At 36.3% G+C, this 16,742-nt stretch overlaps 1 protein-coding gene across 2 annotated transcripts in view; it reads left to right on the top strand.

The window, feature by feature from the left end:
• NUP160 (nucleoporin 160) overlaps window positions 1-16,742 on the top strand; it is a 56,231-nt gene that overhangs the window by 18,824 nt on the left and 20,665 nt on the right. For both annotated transcript variants that reach the window (XM_077114655.1, XM_077114656.1), the window contains exons 12-23: window positions 541-624; window positions 914-1,084; window positions 1,809-1,908; window positions 2,186-2,351; window positions 2,910-3,037; window positions 3,119-3,279; window positions 10,331-10,464; window positions 11,343-11,413; window positions 12,131-12,290; window positions 12,909-12,978; window positions 13,536-13,634; window positions 14,378-14,497. In XM_077114655.1, the coding sequence (XP_076970770.1) occupies window positions 541-624; window positions 914-1,084; window positions 1,809-1,908; window positions 2,186-2,351; window positions 2,910-3,037; window positions 3,119-3,279; window positions 10,331-10,464; window positions 11,343-11,413; window positions 12,131-12,290; window positions 12,909-12,978; window positions 13,536-13,634; window positions 14,378-14,497 (1,464 nt within the window). The remainder of the gene's footprint in view (window positions 1-540; window positions 625-913; window positions 1,085-1,808; window positions 1,909-2,185; window positions 2,352-2,909; window positions 3,038-3,118; window positions 3,280-10,330; window positions 10,465-11,342; window positions 11,414-12,130; window positions 12,291-12,908; window positions 12,979-13,535; window positions 13,635-14,377; window positions 14,498-16,742) is intronic.

Below are 16,742 nucleotides of genomic sequence, written 5' to 3'. Positions count from 1 at the left end.
TCAGGTATTTATTCTTTCATCTCACCAGCCAGTCCTTCCTTATTAACAGTCAAGTATATGATGAGAATATTTCTCATACATATTTTGTACACTCTGCCTAATGAGATTTTAAGTAATCAGTAAGGCACTTATCACATGTTTTCCTTCAAGAGAATCATTCCCAGCAAGTGGCCCACCCCCATCATTACTCTTGCTTGCCTTTTTGTGCCAGTCTTAGCATGTGTGTGCTTCATCATCTTGTCATCTCATACCTTCTTCAGCTGAGTAATAGCAGTTTTTTTCCCTTTTGTTTTCTTGGTTTTTTGCACTGATCCAAATGTGTATTTTAAATTTCTTTATACTTTATTCTAATTGGTGGGAACTGTTTCAAATGTGCTATAATTTCGTTTACAGAAATTATCTGCACAGTTGTAAGGGTAAAAGTGTATTCCAGGCATGCCTGGTCTCTGTTGTATAGTTTTACAATACCCTGATGCCTTCTAAATTTTTCGTTCAGTTTTGGGTATGAAGTAATACTTTCAAAATGTCTCTTATTTTTAGATTTTCTCCCGAGGAACAGAGAGAAATTTGGATCTCTCCTGGTGTGAATTAAAGAAAGAAGTTACTTTAACTGTTGAAAGTGAGGTAGGATTTGGGTGGGAAAACAATGACAGTTCTTCCATCTTAGTGTAGGGCAAATTGGTACTGAGGGATTGTTTGGATTGTTCGTTTGACTTTGTTAGTAGGAAGTATAAATGTTTAAACCTTTTAATTAGAGACTTGGGTATATATTCATGTAGTATATGGCATGTAATGCATAAAGAATATTCATTTGGCTATAGCCTAGTAAAATTCTATTGCACTGTTTTGTTCTTTGGAGAGGAGAATCCCAAAAGATATCTAGAGTCTTAATTTCATTTTATTTCTTTGCCAGCTCCAAGGAAATGTAACAGAATATGAATTCTCACAAGAGGAGTTTCGAAATTTACAGCAGGAATTCTGGTGCAAATTCTATGCCTGTTGTCTTCAGTATCAAGAAGCCCTCTCCCGTCCTCTTGCCCTACATTTGAATCCACACACAAACATGGTCTGCCTTCTGAAAAAAGTAAGGGAGCGGAAGCATACAGAGCTCCTTCAGATAGTTCAGGATCTTTTAGAATTTTAGTCTTATTATGTTGTAGTTAAACTATAGGACTTGGGTTTTTTCCTGAAGTTATAGTTCATTTTTAGTCCTCTGTATTATTGACTATACTGTTTTTTGCATTTTATGCATTTACGTTTCATATTGAATTAATTTCAACCTGAAATTAAGTTATAAGAATAGCAAAACGTATTCACCCAGATTCACCATTTATTAACGTACATTTCCTTTTACTCCCTCTGTAATTAAATGTTTTTCTTCCTGGCCCATTTGAGAGTTATAGTCATCATGCTCCTTAAATATTTCACCATGTATTAAAAACAAGGGTATTCTCTTATGTAACCACAGGACAACTTTAAAATCAGGCAGTTTGATACTGATAAAATATTATACGGTCTGTATTCACATTTTGTTAATTGTATCCCCAGTTTGTTCTGGTCCAGGACCAATTCAAGATTGTGCATATATTTTGTTGTCAGGTTTCTTTAGCTTAGTTTTGAACTATTGTTGGCGTCTCTTTGTATTTCACGGCATTAACAGTTTTTGAAGGCTGCAGCCCTTTCATTTTGTAGAGCGTCCCTTTATTTGGGTTTGTCTAATGTTTCCTCACGATGAAGTTCAGGCCTCAGTTCTTTTACACCTTTAAAAATCAACTTACAAAGTGTAACTGGAAGGTCTCTCTTTCCAGGGGTGCCTGTCTTTCCTTGTGCCCTCTTCCTTGGCGGACCATTTGTATCTCCTACCTGATGAGAACCTTTTAACAGAGGATGAGACAACCATATCTGATGGTAATGGTCATAGTTATGTCCAGATTCAGTCCCTTCCTCCGTGAATCCTATACTGTGTTTCAGATAGATGCTAAAAACAGGGATTGCCACTGTGACCTTTTCTGGTTAATTTACCACATTGTAGGTAGGTATTTCAAGTAAAACTAAAGAAGCCTAAGCATCTCCAAGACTTCAGATAAACCTCTTGGCATTTGAATATTGATATTCTGTTTTAATAGAATATTAATCAGTTCTTCATTGGCTTGAGACTTGAATGTTAACTTTCCTTGACTTATAGATGTGGATGTTGCTCGGGATGTCATATGTCTTATAAAATGCCTTCGGCTGATTGGAGAATCAGTAACAATGGATATGTCAGTTATGATGGAAATGAGTTGTTACAACTTACAGTCTCCAGAAAAGGCTGCAGAACAGATTCTGGAAGATTTGATCACTCTTGATGTGTAAGGAGAATTTAGGGTAAAGTGCATTTCCTAATGAGAAATAGTGATTTTCAGGGCAGAGTTAGGTTGTTTGTATGCGCAGAAGGGTATGGCTGAAAGTGCAAGTGAGTTATCCTGATCCTGAGAGGCATTTCCGTTCTTAAACACAGTCGAGCACGTGACGTAAAGTCTGGGAGCAGACTATAAAGCAGCACAGCTAGAATGTGATATTGTGCACTTCAGATAATTACATGGTGTGTGAGTGTGTAATACATATCAATAAAAAAATAAATGATTAAAAAAAAGAAACAGAGTCCAGCTATTAACTGTTAACTGAGCTACTCATCCTAAAAAAGTGAGTTTTTCTCACATTTACTTTGTCATTTCCAAAAACTTAAGAGGAAATTCGCTTTGTGGAGTAGATGTATCTTGTATGCAGGAGCGCTTATCTCAGCTTTTAAAACTATAACTCCTTTATGGCTTATTTTTCTATTTCATAGAGCCTTTAGTTTACTGCACATATATAGCCTGTCTTATGTATTCTCAGTAGGAATGGGAGTTTTCTGATTGCTCTTATAGAGAAAATTTGATGGAGGATATTTGCAGTAAATTGCAAGAAATTAGGAACCCGATCCATGCCATTGGACTTCTTATACGGGAAATGGATTATGAGACAGAAGTGGAAATGGAAAAGGGATTCAACCCAGGTAAACGACAAAACAACAGTTGTGCCCCATTGATATAGAAAAAATATTGATAAATTTAACTCCACTTTTCTCTTTTAACAGTTCAGCCCCTGAATATTCGAATGAATCTTTCCCAGCTTAATGGTAGTGGAACAGCAGGACATGTTGTGTGTAGAGGCGTGTGTAAAATTGCCAGTACTCGCTTCCTGATCTGCCGAGACCTTTTGATCTTACAGCAACTATTAATGAGGCTAGGCGATGCAGTAAGTACTACTTAAGGGAAAACGTGTAAAATCTTAAGCCTGTTATTGCCCTAAAAGACACAGAATGTCTGCTCTGCAAGCGCAGAGACTTTTCTCTTTGTTCACTGCTCTCTCTCCCATGACCCGTTGTAACTGATGCTCCATAAGTATTTGTTGAATTAAGAGTGAGTACCCATTATCATCTAAAATTACAGATTAGAAACATATATGAAGCAGGTTGTTTTACTGTGTACCTTTTTCAGTATCGTGGTAGATTTCCCGGAGAGGTTCACCGAAGTCTAGTAGTGGTTGTACTTTAGTTATGATAGATGGTATCATTTTTTCAGTACAGAGGGTACTCTGCTTTTTTTCAGTACAGAGCTTACCTTTATCACAATTTTGAGATCATAAAGTTTGGCTTTGGGATCTTCCCAATTCCATTTCTCTGCTTCCTTTTCCGTTCTATTCTTCGTATGCCATCAGACACTTGTTGCCTTCATGTAGCCCTAGTCCACCATTCTGCTGAATTTTCCATGTTCAGAAATTACCGTCCTGCCCACAGTGAAAGGTCCTGTTTGTTTCTGAGTCAGTAATCTTATTGAAGCTTGGCAAGGAAAGAATCTGATGAAACCAGTTCTCCTTTTTTTTAATTTTTTTTTTTTATTATGTATTATAACATATATAGAAAGCGAAGAAATAAAAAAGCAATACTTTTCAAAGCACTCTTCAACAAGTGGTTACAGGACAGATCCCAGAGTTTGTCTTGGGCTACCATATGATCCTCTCATATTTTTCCTTGTAGCTCCTCCAGAATATAGGAGGCTAGAGAGCTTAAATATTTTTTCATCATCACAATTTTCTTTTTTGTGTGTAAAAAATAACATACTAAAAAGTTAAAAATTTCAAAGCACAGCGCCACAATTAGTTGTAAAACATATTTCAGAATTTGAGATGGGTTACAGTTCCACAATTTTAGGTTTTTACTTCTAGCTGCTCTAAAATACTGGAGACTAAAAGAGATAATTTAATGTTTCAGCATTCATATCCATATCTTCTATGTATAATTAAGTTATTATACATAAGAAGATACATATACATATATCTTCTTATGTATAAATAATCATTAAGTCCTATCTTCTATGTATAATTCCACTATCACCTTTGATCTTTCCATCCCTCTCTCATAGGGGTGTTTGGGCTGTGGCAGTTCTAAATTTTTGATGTTGAAAGGGGTAGGAAGATGGAACTTTCTGATGTTCTGGAAAGGCTGGGCTAGGTTTCAGGACTTATCTGGAGGTTGTAGGTTTCTGGAAAGTTACTCTAGTGCATGGAACCCTTGTGGAATCTTACCGATTGCCTTAGGTATTCTTTAGGATTGACTGGAATGGTCCTGGTTGGGGGTTGGCAGGTTATGACAGGTAGCAGGGTCTAACTGAAGCTTGCAAAAGAGCAACCTCCAGAGTAGCCTCTTGATTCTATTTGAACTCTCTCTGCCACTCATACTTTATTAATTACACTTCTTTTCCCCACTTTGGTCAGGATATAATTGTTGATCCCATGGTGCCAGGTCTGAATTCATCCCTGGAAGTCTTCTCTGATGTCACCAGGGAGACTTTCACCCCTGGATATCATGTCCCATGTAGGGGGGAGGGCAGTGATTTCACTTTTAGAGTTGGGCTTAGAGAGAGTGAGGCCACATCTGAGCAACAAGAGAGGTCCTCTAGAAGTAACTCTCAGGCATGTGTAACTCTTAGTTATGTAGGTAGTCTAAGCTTCTTTGCTACCTACATAAGCTTCACAAGAGTAAGCCTCATGATTGTGGGCATGGCCTATTTTTTGGGTATACCTAAGGTTTGGCACATTATCAGGGGATTCCCTGATGGTAAGGTTTAATAGTTCCATATTCTTTCTTTCCTCCCTCAGGGGACTTGGCCGATATTTTTTGATTATTTGCTTAATCAAACATCTCTAGGATGTTTCCAGGCATTACGATAATCTATACAGGATTAAAGGACCTCTTTCTTATTCTGTGCTTCCTGTGTTTCAGTTGTTCAAATGAACTGTACAGATAGGTTGAATTAGATTATGTAGTGCAGAAAATCTCAGTTCCAGATCAAATAAACCTTTCCTCCATTGGTCTCAAAGAGTATATGTGGTTCTAAAACATAAACACTGTCTTCCTTACCCCTGTGTTCTGAATTACTTTAACCCCAACCTGATCAGCTTCGTTCTTATTTCTAAATATCAGGTTACATATGTAAAATAGCCTCTCAAAATCCAGAAATAATAATCACCACTCCAGACTTAATGTGTCTACTCTAAAAGCTTACAGTCCAGACCCCTATTTTCTTATAAGCATTTTCTAAAGATGACCGTACCATTGTTGTTTTTGTTTCTGTCTTATTTTGTCTCACCAAATGTCCCACATGTTCATTCATATCATTGCATGCCTCACGACTTTGTACCTTTTTGTAGCAGCACAACCTTCATTCATAAGTAAACTCCATCGTTTGCCAATCTACTCCATCAGTGCATTCTTCAGCCACCTGTATTCATCAGGCATCATGTAGAGGGCCCCAAGTCCACAGTCCATCAACATTCTCAATTTTAGATAATTTCATTATTCCCAAGAGACCAAAAACCAATAAACACACCCTCAGCAATTAGGAAATCTAAATTTCCTCTTAACTCTTGTCCCTCACCCCATTATTTACCTCTGCTGTTGCTGTGGTAGTGCTGATGGTTTCCTTTTGAACATAACTCATAGCATGCAATAGCAGTTTACCCCCTGTACCCTGGACTTAAACACTCTTTATACAGGAATCATATCTTTGAAGTAATTCTTAAGAGAGCTCCTTATTTCTAGTGTGAATCCATGGGACACTTAGATCTATACAGCCCCTTTCAGTCTTGTTCATCTTGAATATGGTAATATTACTTCTAGACCCACTAGAGAATCACCTTTGCGCCTGTCTATTCCCTTACGTTGGAGTTCAACCTCATTAGCTAACGGTTCACCCATCTGTGGCTTCTATTTTCTCTCAGTCCCCTATATTCTGTATTATAAGCCTCTGATTATACCTTTATGCTGGTCATAAAAGTGGAATCATACATTATCTGTCCTTTTGTGTCTGGCTAATTTTGCTCAGCATTATGTCCTCAAGGCTCTTCCGTCTTGTCATGTGCTTCAGGACATCATTTTGTCTTACTGCTGCATAATATTCCATCACATGTATAGACCACATTTTGTTGATTCACTCATCTGTTGATGGGCATTTGATTTGTTTCCATCTTTTGGCAATTGAGAATAATGCTGCTATGAACATTGGTATGCAAATGTCTGTTTGTATCATGCTTTCAGCTCTTCTGGGTATATACCAAGTAGTGATACTTAGTTTCCTAAGGAACCACCAGTCTTCTATAGTGGCTGTACCAATGTACACTCCCACCAGCAGTGCATAAGTGTCCCAGTTTCTCCACATCCTCTCCAACATTTGTAGTTTCCTGTTTCTTTAATAGCATCTATTCTTACAGATGTGAGGTGGTATCTCATTGTAGTTTTGATCTGCATTTCACTTATAGCAAGTGAAAATGATCATCTCTTCGTGTGCTTTTGAGCCATCTGTATTTGCTCTTCAGAAAAATGCCTATTCATATCTTTAGCCCGTTTTATAATTGGGTTGTTTGTTCTTTCGTTGTTGAGTTGTATGATTTATTTGTATAAAACCAATTCATATTAATGTATAAATAACTGAAAGCCTTTAGGGGGATCTCAGAGATATTTACATTTTATAATCATAATTTATTAATTCAAGTACATTGCCAATCTTAGAATTTCAGGCAAAAAGAAGGGAAATATTTAGGAATATCATATGTTTAGGACCATCAAGGAGAAGCAGGTACTTTTCTGAAAATCTCTGGCTTAGGATTCCCATACTGAGCTCTTTTCCATCTTTGAGATTTTTTATTCAGGTTTTTTAAAATAAATTTTTTTTTCTTAAACACAGAAGTAATAGATGTTCACTTTATAAAATATATGTAAGCAGAAGAAAATAAAAGTTTGTTAATTTTCTACACTCTAGTTACTATTCCCTTTTTCCTATGCAAATAGTTTACATTTGTTTTCAATATTAAAATGTGCTACATAGTATTGTTTTGTAATCTGGTTGTTTTTATTCGTCTGCTTTACCAACATCATCAGCATTTTCCCACATCACTAAATATTCTTCCACAATATTATTTGTTTTTTGAATGCATAAGATATTTTTATTGTACTTGAATTTACCTAATTTCAACTTTCATCAATTTTTAGTTTTATGCTTTTTTCAACTTTTTATTGTGCTATCATGTACAACTTGGAATTTTCCATTTTAACTACTTTCAAGTTTATGATTCAGTGGTTTTAGTTACATTCATACTATTGTCCTACCATCACCAACATCCATTACCAAAACTTTTTCATCACCTCAGATAGAAACTTTGCACTCAGTAAGCAATAACTCCCTATACTTTTCATCCCATGACTCCCGGTAGCCTATAACCTACTGTCTGTCTCCAAATTTGCTTTTTCTAGGTATTTCGTATAAATGAGATCAAACAATATTTGTCTTTTTGTATCTGACTCATTTCATTCTACATGATGTTTTCAAGGTTCATCCATGTAGTTGCATGTATCAGAAATTCATCCCTTTTATGGCTGAATACTATTCCATCAAATATATATGTACCACCTTTTTTTAAACCCATTTTCCAATTAATAGCAGTTGGGTTACTTTCACCTTTGGCTATTGTGAATAATGCTACTGTGAACATTGGTGTACAAATATCTGTTCAAGTGTCTCCTTTCAGATCCTCTGGGTATATACCAGAAAGTGGGATTACCAGGTTGTATGGTAGTTCTATGTTCAGCTTTCTGAGGAACTGCCAGTGTGATTTCCGCAGTAGCTGCGTCATTTTATATGCCCACCAGCAAGGCACTGAACTTCCAAATTCTCCATATCCTCTCAAACACTTACTTTCCCATTTTTTAATGATAGCCATTCTTATGGGTGTGAAGTGGTATCTCATGGTTTGCTTTGCATTTTCATGGTGACCAGTGATGTTTAGTGTCTTTTCATGTGGTTATTAGCCATTTGCAGATCTTTTTTGGAGTATTGTCTAATTAAGTCCTTGCCCATTTTTTTAGTTGGGTTGTCTTTTTTGTTGTTAAATTGTAACACTTGTTTATATATTCTGTATAATAAACCCTTCAAAGATATGGTTAGCAATTATTTCTCTCATTCTGAGGTTGTCTTTTCAATTTCTTGGTAATATCCTTTGATGTACAAAAGCTTTTAATTTTTATCCTGTCTTATGTTCTAAAATCTTCTGTTGCTTCTGCTTTTGGTGTTACACTAAGAAATCACCACTGAATCCAAAATTATAAAGGTTTCTCCTGTATTTTCTTCTGAATTTTATGGTTTCAGCTCTTATATTTAGATCCTTGATCCATTTAGAGTTGATTTTTGCATATGGTATTAGCTAGGGATCCAACTTTATTCTCTTGCATGTGTCTATCTAGTCTTCACAGCATCATTTATTGAAGAGACCATTCTTTCCCTAATTGATCTATTTGGCACCCTTGTCAAAAATCCACTAGCCATAGATGTGTGGGTTTATTTTTGAACTTGTAATTGTAGTCCATTGGTCTCTAAGTCTGTATCTATGCCAGTATTATACTGCCTTGATTACTGTGCTTTTATTGTAAGTTTTGCAGTCAGGAAATGTGAGACCTCCGACTTTGTTCATCTTTTTCAATATTGATATAGCATTTTTATATATATATATATATATATTTTTACTTTGTAGTTTACAGAAAAATTATGCAGAAAATACAGTTTCTCTATATCCTCCCCCCCCCCACAGACACACACACATGCAGTTTTCCCTATCATTAACACTTTGCATTAGTGTGGTACCTTTGTACAATTGTTACAATATATTATAATTGTATTAAATATAGACTGTAGTTTACATTACAGTTCACTGTTCTACAGTCCTATGGGCTTTTGTGGTTTTTTTAAATTTTTTATTCTACTAACATACAACCTAAAATTTGTCCTTTAAGCATTTGCTTATGTATAATTCAGTGGTGTTAATTACATTCACATTGTTGTTGTGCCACCATCACTACCATCTGTTACCAAAACTTTCCCAACACCCAAAACAAACTCTGTACCAATTTAGCAGTAACTCCCATTCCCTATCCTTGTCCTGGCCCATGGTAACCTATAATTACTGTCTGTCTCTATGAATTCGCTTATTCTAATTGCTTCATATCAGTGAGATCATATAACTGTATTTTGTGCCTTGTTGTCTTATTCAACTTGATGTCTTCCAGGTTTATCTATGCTGTTACATTTATCAGAATTGTGCTCCTTTCAAAGGCTGAACAATATCCCATTGTGTATATATGCTTTATTTTGTTTAGCCATTCATCTGTTGGACACTTGGGTTGCATCCATCTTTTGGCAATTGTGAAAATAAGCATCATTTTTAATAGTTATTCAGTACAGTTATAATTTATTCAACCAACCCCCTCTTTAGCCATCCAGGTTATTGCTTGTTTTTCCTTAATAGCTTTTGCTTTATGCACCTCTTTGATGGTATCTTTAGGATGAATTATAAGATCTAGAATTGATTGGTTTGCGCATTTTTAAGACTTTTGAGAGTATTGCCAAATTTGTCTCTAAAGGTCATACCTATTTTTACCCAATACCAGCAGCCTGAGAATGGCCTGAGATGTCCCTATTCCTCCTCATCGTTTCTGAACTCTCCGATTTAATGAAAGTTAAGCTTTTTATTAAGCTTTTTCACAATCAGCTCCCATGACTTGGTGAACTGTTTTTTATTTTTGGACTGTTAAGTGTTTGGGAAGATATTTTGCTATCTCAGAATGTATTTGTTGTGTTGCTTATATAATAGCCTACCTATTATAACTGGGTTTATTTTATCTCAACCTGAACCTTAACAGTTACTGTTACTAATTGCTGCTGTTTATGATCCTACCCCCCACCCACCACCCCCTGTGTAGGTGGTCTTGGGTTCTGGTCAGCTCTTTCAAGCTCAACAAGATCTACTACATCGAACGGCTCCTTTACTGTTATCTTATTACCTCATTAAATGGGCAAGTCAGTGCGTGGCGACTGATGTTCCAGTTGACACACTGTGAGTTTTGTTATTCTCGTTATTTTTTAAATAAATTGTGAGTTTAATTTCTTCAATATTATAAAGAAAAAAGTTTCCTAAAAACTTTAGGAAGTTTTTAAAATGGAAAATTAGGCATTCTAATATTTCTTGATCTGCTTTGTGTGAAACCATAGTGTGAAGCATAGCTGGCTGTTTTTTACTGCTTGTATGAGCATCATTTGTAATCATTACAATTCACGACTATCAGTAAAGACAACAGACATTGAAAAAAAAAAAGTAAAAAAATTTATACCGTGACATGATTTGCCTTTTCAGTGATCTTTAAGATGTTCCATTTTCTAAAGGTTGAAGGCAGCTTTTAAGAATGAAAATAAATATGTATATGTATATTTAATGTATATAGTGTGTACTTATGTGTATGTGAATATACATATATATATGTATAAAATGTACAGATACAGTGATGTTGAAGTCAAAATAATAATAAAATGAGGCCAGAGGGAAAGGTAGACCACACGCTAAAACTCTGTGCTAGTTGTTAAAAGTATTAAACGTAGGCTAAGCTTCTTGTAACTAAAGGAAGAAAGAAAATCCAATAATTACAGGAGTCAGATTTTCAGTAAGATCAATCATTCTGTTTGCTCTAGCAAGGTAAAGCTTTTCATGGCATGAAGATGCAAGAGAAATTTCTGCTTTGGTTCTTCATTGAAGGATCACTGAGCAGTATGATGGAAAACAGTATCAATCATAGCATGTTTTCCAGTACTCTTTGTGCTTTCAGTGGACCTTTATGTCCTATTTCTTAATTAAATTGGGTGCTCTTAACAAGATACTTCTTAGATTAACATTTGGGCATCTGAGAGTTGATTAAAGTGTCTTTCTCTCTTTTCCTACAGGGAGTCTAATCTCCAACATTTATCAGTACTAGAGCTGACTGACTCTGGTGCTTTAATGGCAAATAAATTTGGTAAGTACGAGATTGTTAAGCATTTGTTTTTAAATTTGTGATTTGTTGCATAATCATTCAAGTGGTCTGACACCACCTGTTCTGTGGGAAAGTTGTCTAAGCTGTTTGTTTTCACTCGGAGAGAATGTAAGCAAGTTGTGGCTTGAGACCCCTGGTTGTGGCAAGGGGACCCTGAAGCTGGAGTCCCAGAAGAGGCGTGAAGTAAAGGTGTTACACATGACATGCTGCTGCTTTTCCAGTGTGCATTGATGTGGTGATTAATATAACAAAATCACTTTATAGCTTTACTGTTTATAGTGACTTTGTGATCTTGCTTTTTCTTAGTCAACAGATATTTGTAGGCGCATGCTCTCATTCTTAAAACATTATAAACCATAATTGTAGATTTATTTGTGTGATTTGGGTTAAAACTTTGATTCCTTGGGTTTAAATCTGTTGTATTGTAGAGACATTTTAGGGAAGGTGTTTCAGTGTGGTAAGATTAGTGGAAAGAAGTGACTATCGTGCTGCTTTAAGTCGCTTTCTTACTGCATTTTCATAGCACTTCACAGAAAGTGCTTATGTTTATACTGCCTTTGATTACCCCCATGCTACATTTCATATTTTGAAATAATAAATGTTCCTTGTTATGGACACAAAATTAATTGATAGACTGTCTTATTGAAAATTGATGTTCCTATCACAAGTTTGTGATTATTGTAACTTTATCTTTTTAAGTATCTACCCCTCAGACAATTGTGGAGTTATTCTTCCAAGAAGTTGCAAGAAAACACATTATATCTCATCTGTTCTCTCAACCAAAGGCGCCTCTGAGCCAGACTGGGTTGAATTGGCCTGAGATGGTTAATGCGATTATCAATTATTTCTTGCAGCTTTTGTATCCTTTTATTTAAAAGCCTATTGAAAGGTTTCTTCTACCTAAATAGTCAGAGGCTCTTATTCTACTTATGTAATGAAGATTTTTTATGATATTGGGTACTTATCCCCCCCAACAAAGATACTTATTTTCACATATGATCCCAATTTTAATTTAATTTTGTTTTGTTTTCTTTTGTTTTGCTCAGGAGTTGAGACAGATTTTATTGGTGTACACACATTCAACACCTGAATCCCTTTCAGGCATCATGCATTCATTTAGCAAGCATTTCTTGAGTGGGCCTCTATTACAGGCACTGTGGTAGGTGGGTCTGCGCTGGCTCTGACAGGACGGATCTGCAGTCTATCAGCTAGAGCTGGAGAAGACCACCCAGAGAGAATGTGTACCCTTGCCCTGTAGTTAACGGAATTCTGAGCCACATGACTAGTCTCCTAGTATATATAACCTTTTCACTGTATTTGTCTAGTATTGTCATAATGTGGTGTGGAAAGAATGCATGCTCTACCACCTTCTCTTGACCTTCTTAAAAAAGTTAAGATATTTCATGATTATTCTGGGTTTCATTATACTTTTAAGTTTTGCCAAAAGAAGTTTAAAATATCCTTATCCAATGACTAGATGGCCTAGCAATCCTGGCTGTCTCTTTCTAGAATGTTTGATGGGAAATTGTCAGTACGTACAGTTGCAGGTGAGTTCTGTTGAACACTTCAAGTTTAGTCTTTCTTGTGAAGAATGGGATTTCTGGATTTTTTTTTTCTTTGTAAATGCGGCCTGCATTTTAATTGGGCTGACAATGGTCTGTTTATAGGCTAGAAGCCACAATAATTTTAACTTGATTGTTCTAAGACATATTCTGGAGAGATCTTCTTTGCTTCTTTCTTGACAGGATCATTCCTAATGGAGTATTTTTTAGAGAACCTTTTTTTTCATTGTCTTCATATAAATCCTTTACTAGAATCTGTCACTGAACCAATAAATTCTAAAAGTTAGGAAATTACTGAGGTGGGGGAAGGGGGAACTAGCCTGTTTGTGTTTGTGCTTCTGGACTCCTGTTTGCTTTCTTAGGATGTCTAACCTAACCTAAGGATAAGTCAGTGTGGTTGGGGTTTAATCTTCAGATGATGTTAAGGAAATAGAATATATTGATGAACACGATCTTCTTTTTCTGTGAAGAAGGACTTGGAAATGGTCCCTATTTCAGTAGTGTCTATGTCCTAATCAGAAAGCACCTTTTATGTTTTTAAGGATTATATTCAACTTCTACATCCTTGGTGTCAAGTCAATGTTGGTTCCGGTCGATTTATGCTGGGACGATGTTACCTGATCACAGGAGAGGGACAGAAGGTAAACTGTATTTGAGTGATTAGTAAACACAGTGCTAGGAGGACACTTAATTCCATCTGTCCAGGTTGGAGTGGTTGGGAGGCACAGAACCCTCCAGTGTAAGGAAGACCATGCCACTGCCTGCAGAGGGCGCGCTATGAGCAAGAGGAGTATTCAGCTTTGGGCCCTTCAGCAGGTTAGTTAGGACGTGAGAAAATGTGGAAAGGAAACACTAAAACCCTCCTGCTCCCCAGGCAGGTGTTTGTAGGGATGCATTTTTGTAAATCATAGGAATTTTCTAATTACATTTGTTTTCAATGCTTCTATTTTTTTATGCTGCTTTTATTTTTTCCATTGTAATAATTTACATTCTTTGTTTTTCCTAACATTCTGTTATGTAATTTTTCAAACATACAGAAAGGTTTAAAGATTTGTACTACTAGCAGTCATATATACGCATCGCTAAAATTCTGCAGTTGGAACATGTTGCTAAAGTTGCATTATTTCACATCTGTCTATCCATCAGTTCATCTTATTGAGGTTTGCTTTTTAACTTACAACATTTATGTAAAAAAGAAAGTGAGATAAGTTAAAAACATTAATATATCAGATAAAATGTAGATGTACCAGAAAGTACAAGTGTAGTTGACTGACTTAAATGATTTTGTATTTTGGCTTTCCTTAGCACATAAATCCCTGAGCTGTAGCACTTAGAAGTGTATCAGTCCATTTATTAGTCACTTTCTATTCTTTTATCTCCCTAGGCTCTGGAATGTTTCCGCCAGGCGGCGTCTGAAGTGGGCAAGGAAGAATTCTTGGATCGCTTGATTCACTCAGAGGATGGGGAGATTGTGTCCGCCCCCCGACTACAGTATTATGATAAGGTACTTTATGCCATTGTTTAGCCCTTCATATTACCATATATTTTTTTAAATGCCCTGTGAATACATTACTTTGATGTTTTTGGAAGAAAAATATTAAAATGTTATTTTTCCTGAACTTCAAAGTGAAAAGAAAAATGAAATTGCCTAAAGAAATGGAAGAAACATATTTTTAGCAAAATTTAAGTTTAATATTTTTTAACATAAATGAAATTCCCATTCGTGGATATCATTTTATTAGCCCAGTCGTTATTATAATTTTGTTACTTCTTTTTATTCTTGTAGACATACAAAGAATTATTTGATAATGCTGCAGTTAACCTTAGTTTATGATTTGGCCCTGAGATGCCTCTCCTGAGCATTTTTGCCTACCACTCAGTTATAACCGTAGTGTCTGGCTTTACTATCTCTCATCCTCAGAACCTGGAGTGGTCTTCGTCCAGCTAGCCAGGTTGCTTAGCCCCCTGTCATTCAGGTTTCGGCTGGTGGTTCACCTCCCCAAGAGTGTTCCTCCCTACCTGGCTTATCTAGAATCGCTTTTGCACTCATGTGCCCCTTCTCTCTCCCTCTTTTCTTTCTCCTTTTCCTGCCCAGCATCCCTCAGGTTGAGGTGTGGACAGACCTTGCCTTCCTTTATTTTATTTCATAACATTTAACACTTCTTGGTGCTATATTTTAGATATTTATCTGGATTTCCGGCCAAAAGTAAATGCACAAGGGCAGGCTGAAATTGTGTGCAAAATGTTTGTATTTTTTCTGAAAGGCGCAATAGCATTCATCAGAAGGAATTCAGTGGTAAAAAAAACATTAAGAAAACCTCTGCTCCCCACCTGTGGACCCAAAGTGGGACTGCAGAAGAAAATGTTAAAATTCACATTCACAGAAAATATGCAGTGAGATCGAGTCTGGTGCCCTCCTTGGTCCTTTTATCAGGTTGTCATTTCTCCGTCAGTCCCAGAGGCACCCTGGGAGGAGTAAGAGTCTCTCGGCTAGGGGCGGAACCCATTAGTGCATTCTTTTTTTTTTTTTTTTTTTAATTACCGGAAAAAAAAGAAATTAACACAACATTTAGAAATCATACCATTCTACATATGCAATCAGTAATTCTTAACATCATCACATAGATGCATGATCATCATTTCTTAGTACATTTGCATCGGTTTAGAGGAACTAGCAAAACAACAGAAAAAGATATAGAATGTTAATATAGAGAAAAGAAATAAAAGTAATAATAATAGTAAAACAAAACAAAACAAAAAAAAACCCTATAGCTCAGATGCAGCTTCATTCAGTGTTTTAACATGATTACTTTACACTTAGGTATTATTGTGCTGTCCATTTTTGAGTTTTTGTATCTAATCCTGTTGCACAGTCTGTATCCCTTCAGCTCCAATTACCCATTATCTTACCCTGTTTCTGACTCCTGCTGGACTCTGTTACCTATGACATATTCCAAGTTTATTCTCGAATGTCCGTTCACATCATTGGGACCATACAGTATTTGTCCTTTAGTTTTTGGCTAGACTCACTCAGCATAATGTTCTCTAGGTCCATCCATGTTATTACATGCTTCATAAGTTTATCTTGTCTTAAAGCTGCATAATATTCCATCGTATGTATATACCACAGTTTGTTTAGCCATTCTTCTGTTGATGGACATTTTGGCTGTTTCCATCTCTTTGCAATTGTAAATAACGCTGCTATAAACATTGGTGTGCAAATGTCCGTTTGTGTCTTTGCCCTTAAGTCCTTTGAGTAGATACCTAGCAATGGTATTGCTGGGTCATATGGCAATTCTATATTCAGCTTTTTGAGGAACCGCCAAACTGCCTTCCACAGTGGTTGCACCATTTGACATTCCCAGCAACAGTGGATAAGTGTGCCTCTTTCTCCGCATCCTCTCCAGCACTTGTCATTTTCTGTTTTGTTGATAATGGCCATTCTGGTGGGTGTGAGATGATATCTCATTGTGGTTTTGATTTGCATTTCTCTAATGGCCAGGGACATTGAGCATCTCTTCATGTGCCTCTTGGCCATCCATATTTCCTCTTCTGGTAAGTATCTGTTCAAGTCTTTTTCCCATTTTGTAATTGGGTTGGCTGTCTTTTTGTTGTTGAGTTGAACAATCTTTTTATAAATTCTGGATACTAGACCTTTATCTGATATGTCATTTCCAAATATTGTCTCCCATTGTGTAGGCTGTCTTTCTACTTTCTTGATGAAGTTCTTTGATGCACAAAAGTGTTTA

Source organism: Tamandua tetradactyla, chromosome 8 (genome assembly GCF_023851605.1).
Source record: "Tamandua tetradactyla isolate mTamTet1 chromosome 8, mTamTet1.pri, whole genome shotgun sequence".
Classification (NCBI taxonomy): domain Eukaryota; kingdom Metazoa; phylum Chordata; class Mammalia; order Pilosa; family Myrmecophagidae; genus Tamandua; species Tamandua tetradactyla.
This window is presented reverse-complemented; position numbering and strand designations above follow the sequence as displayed.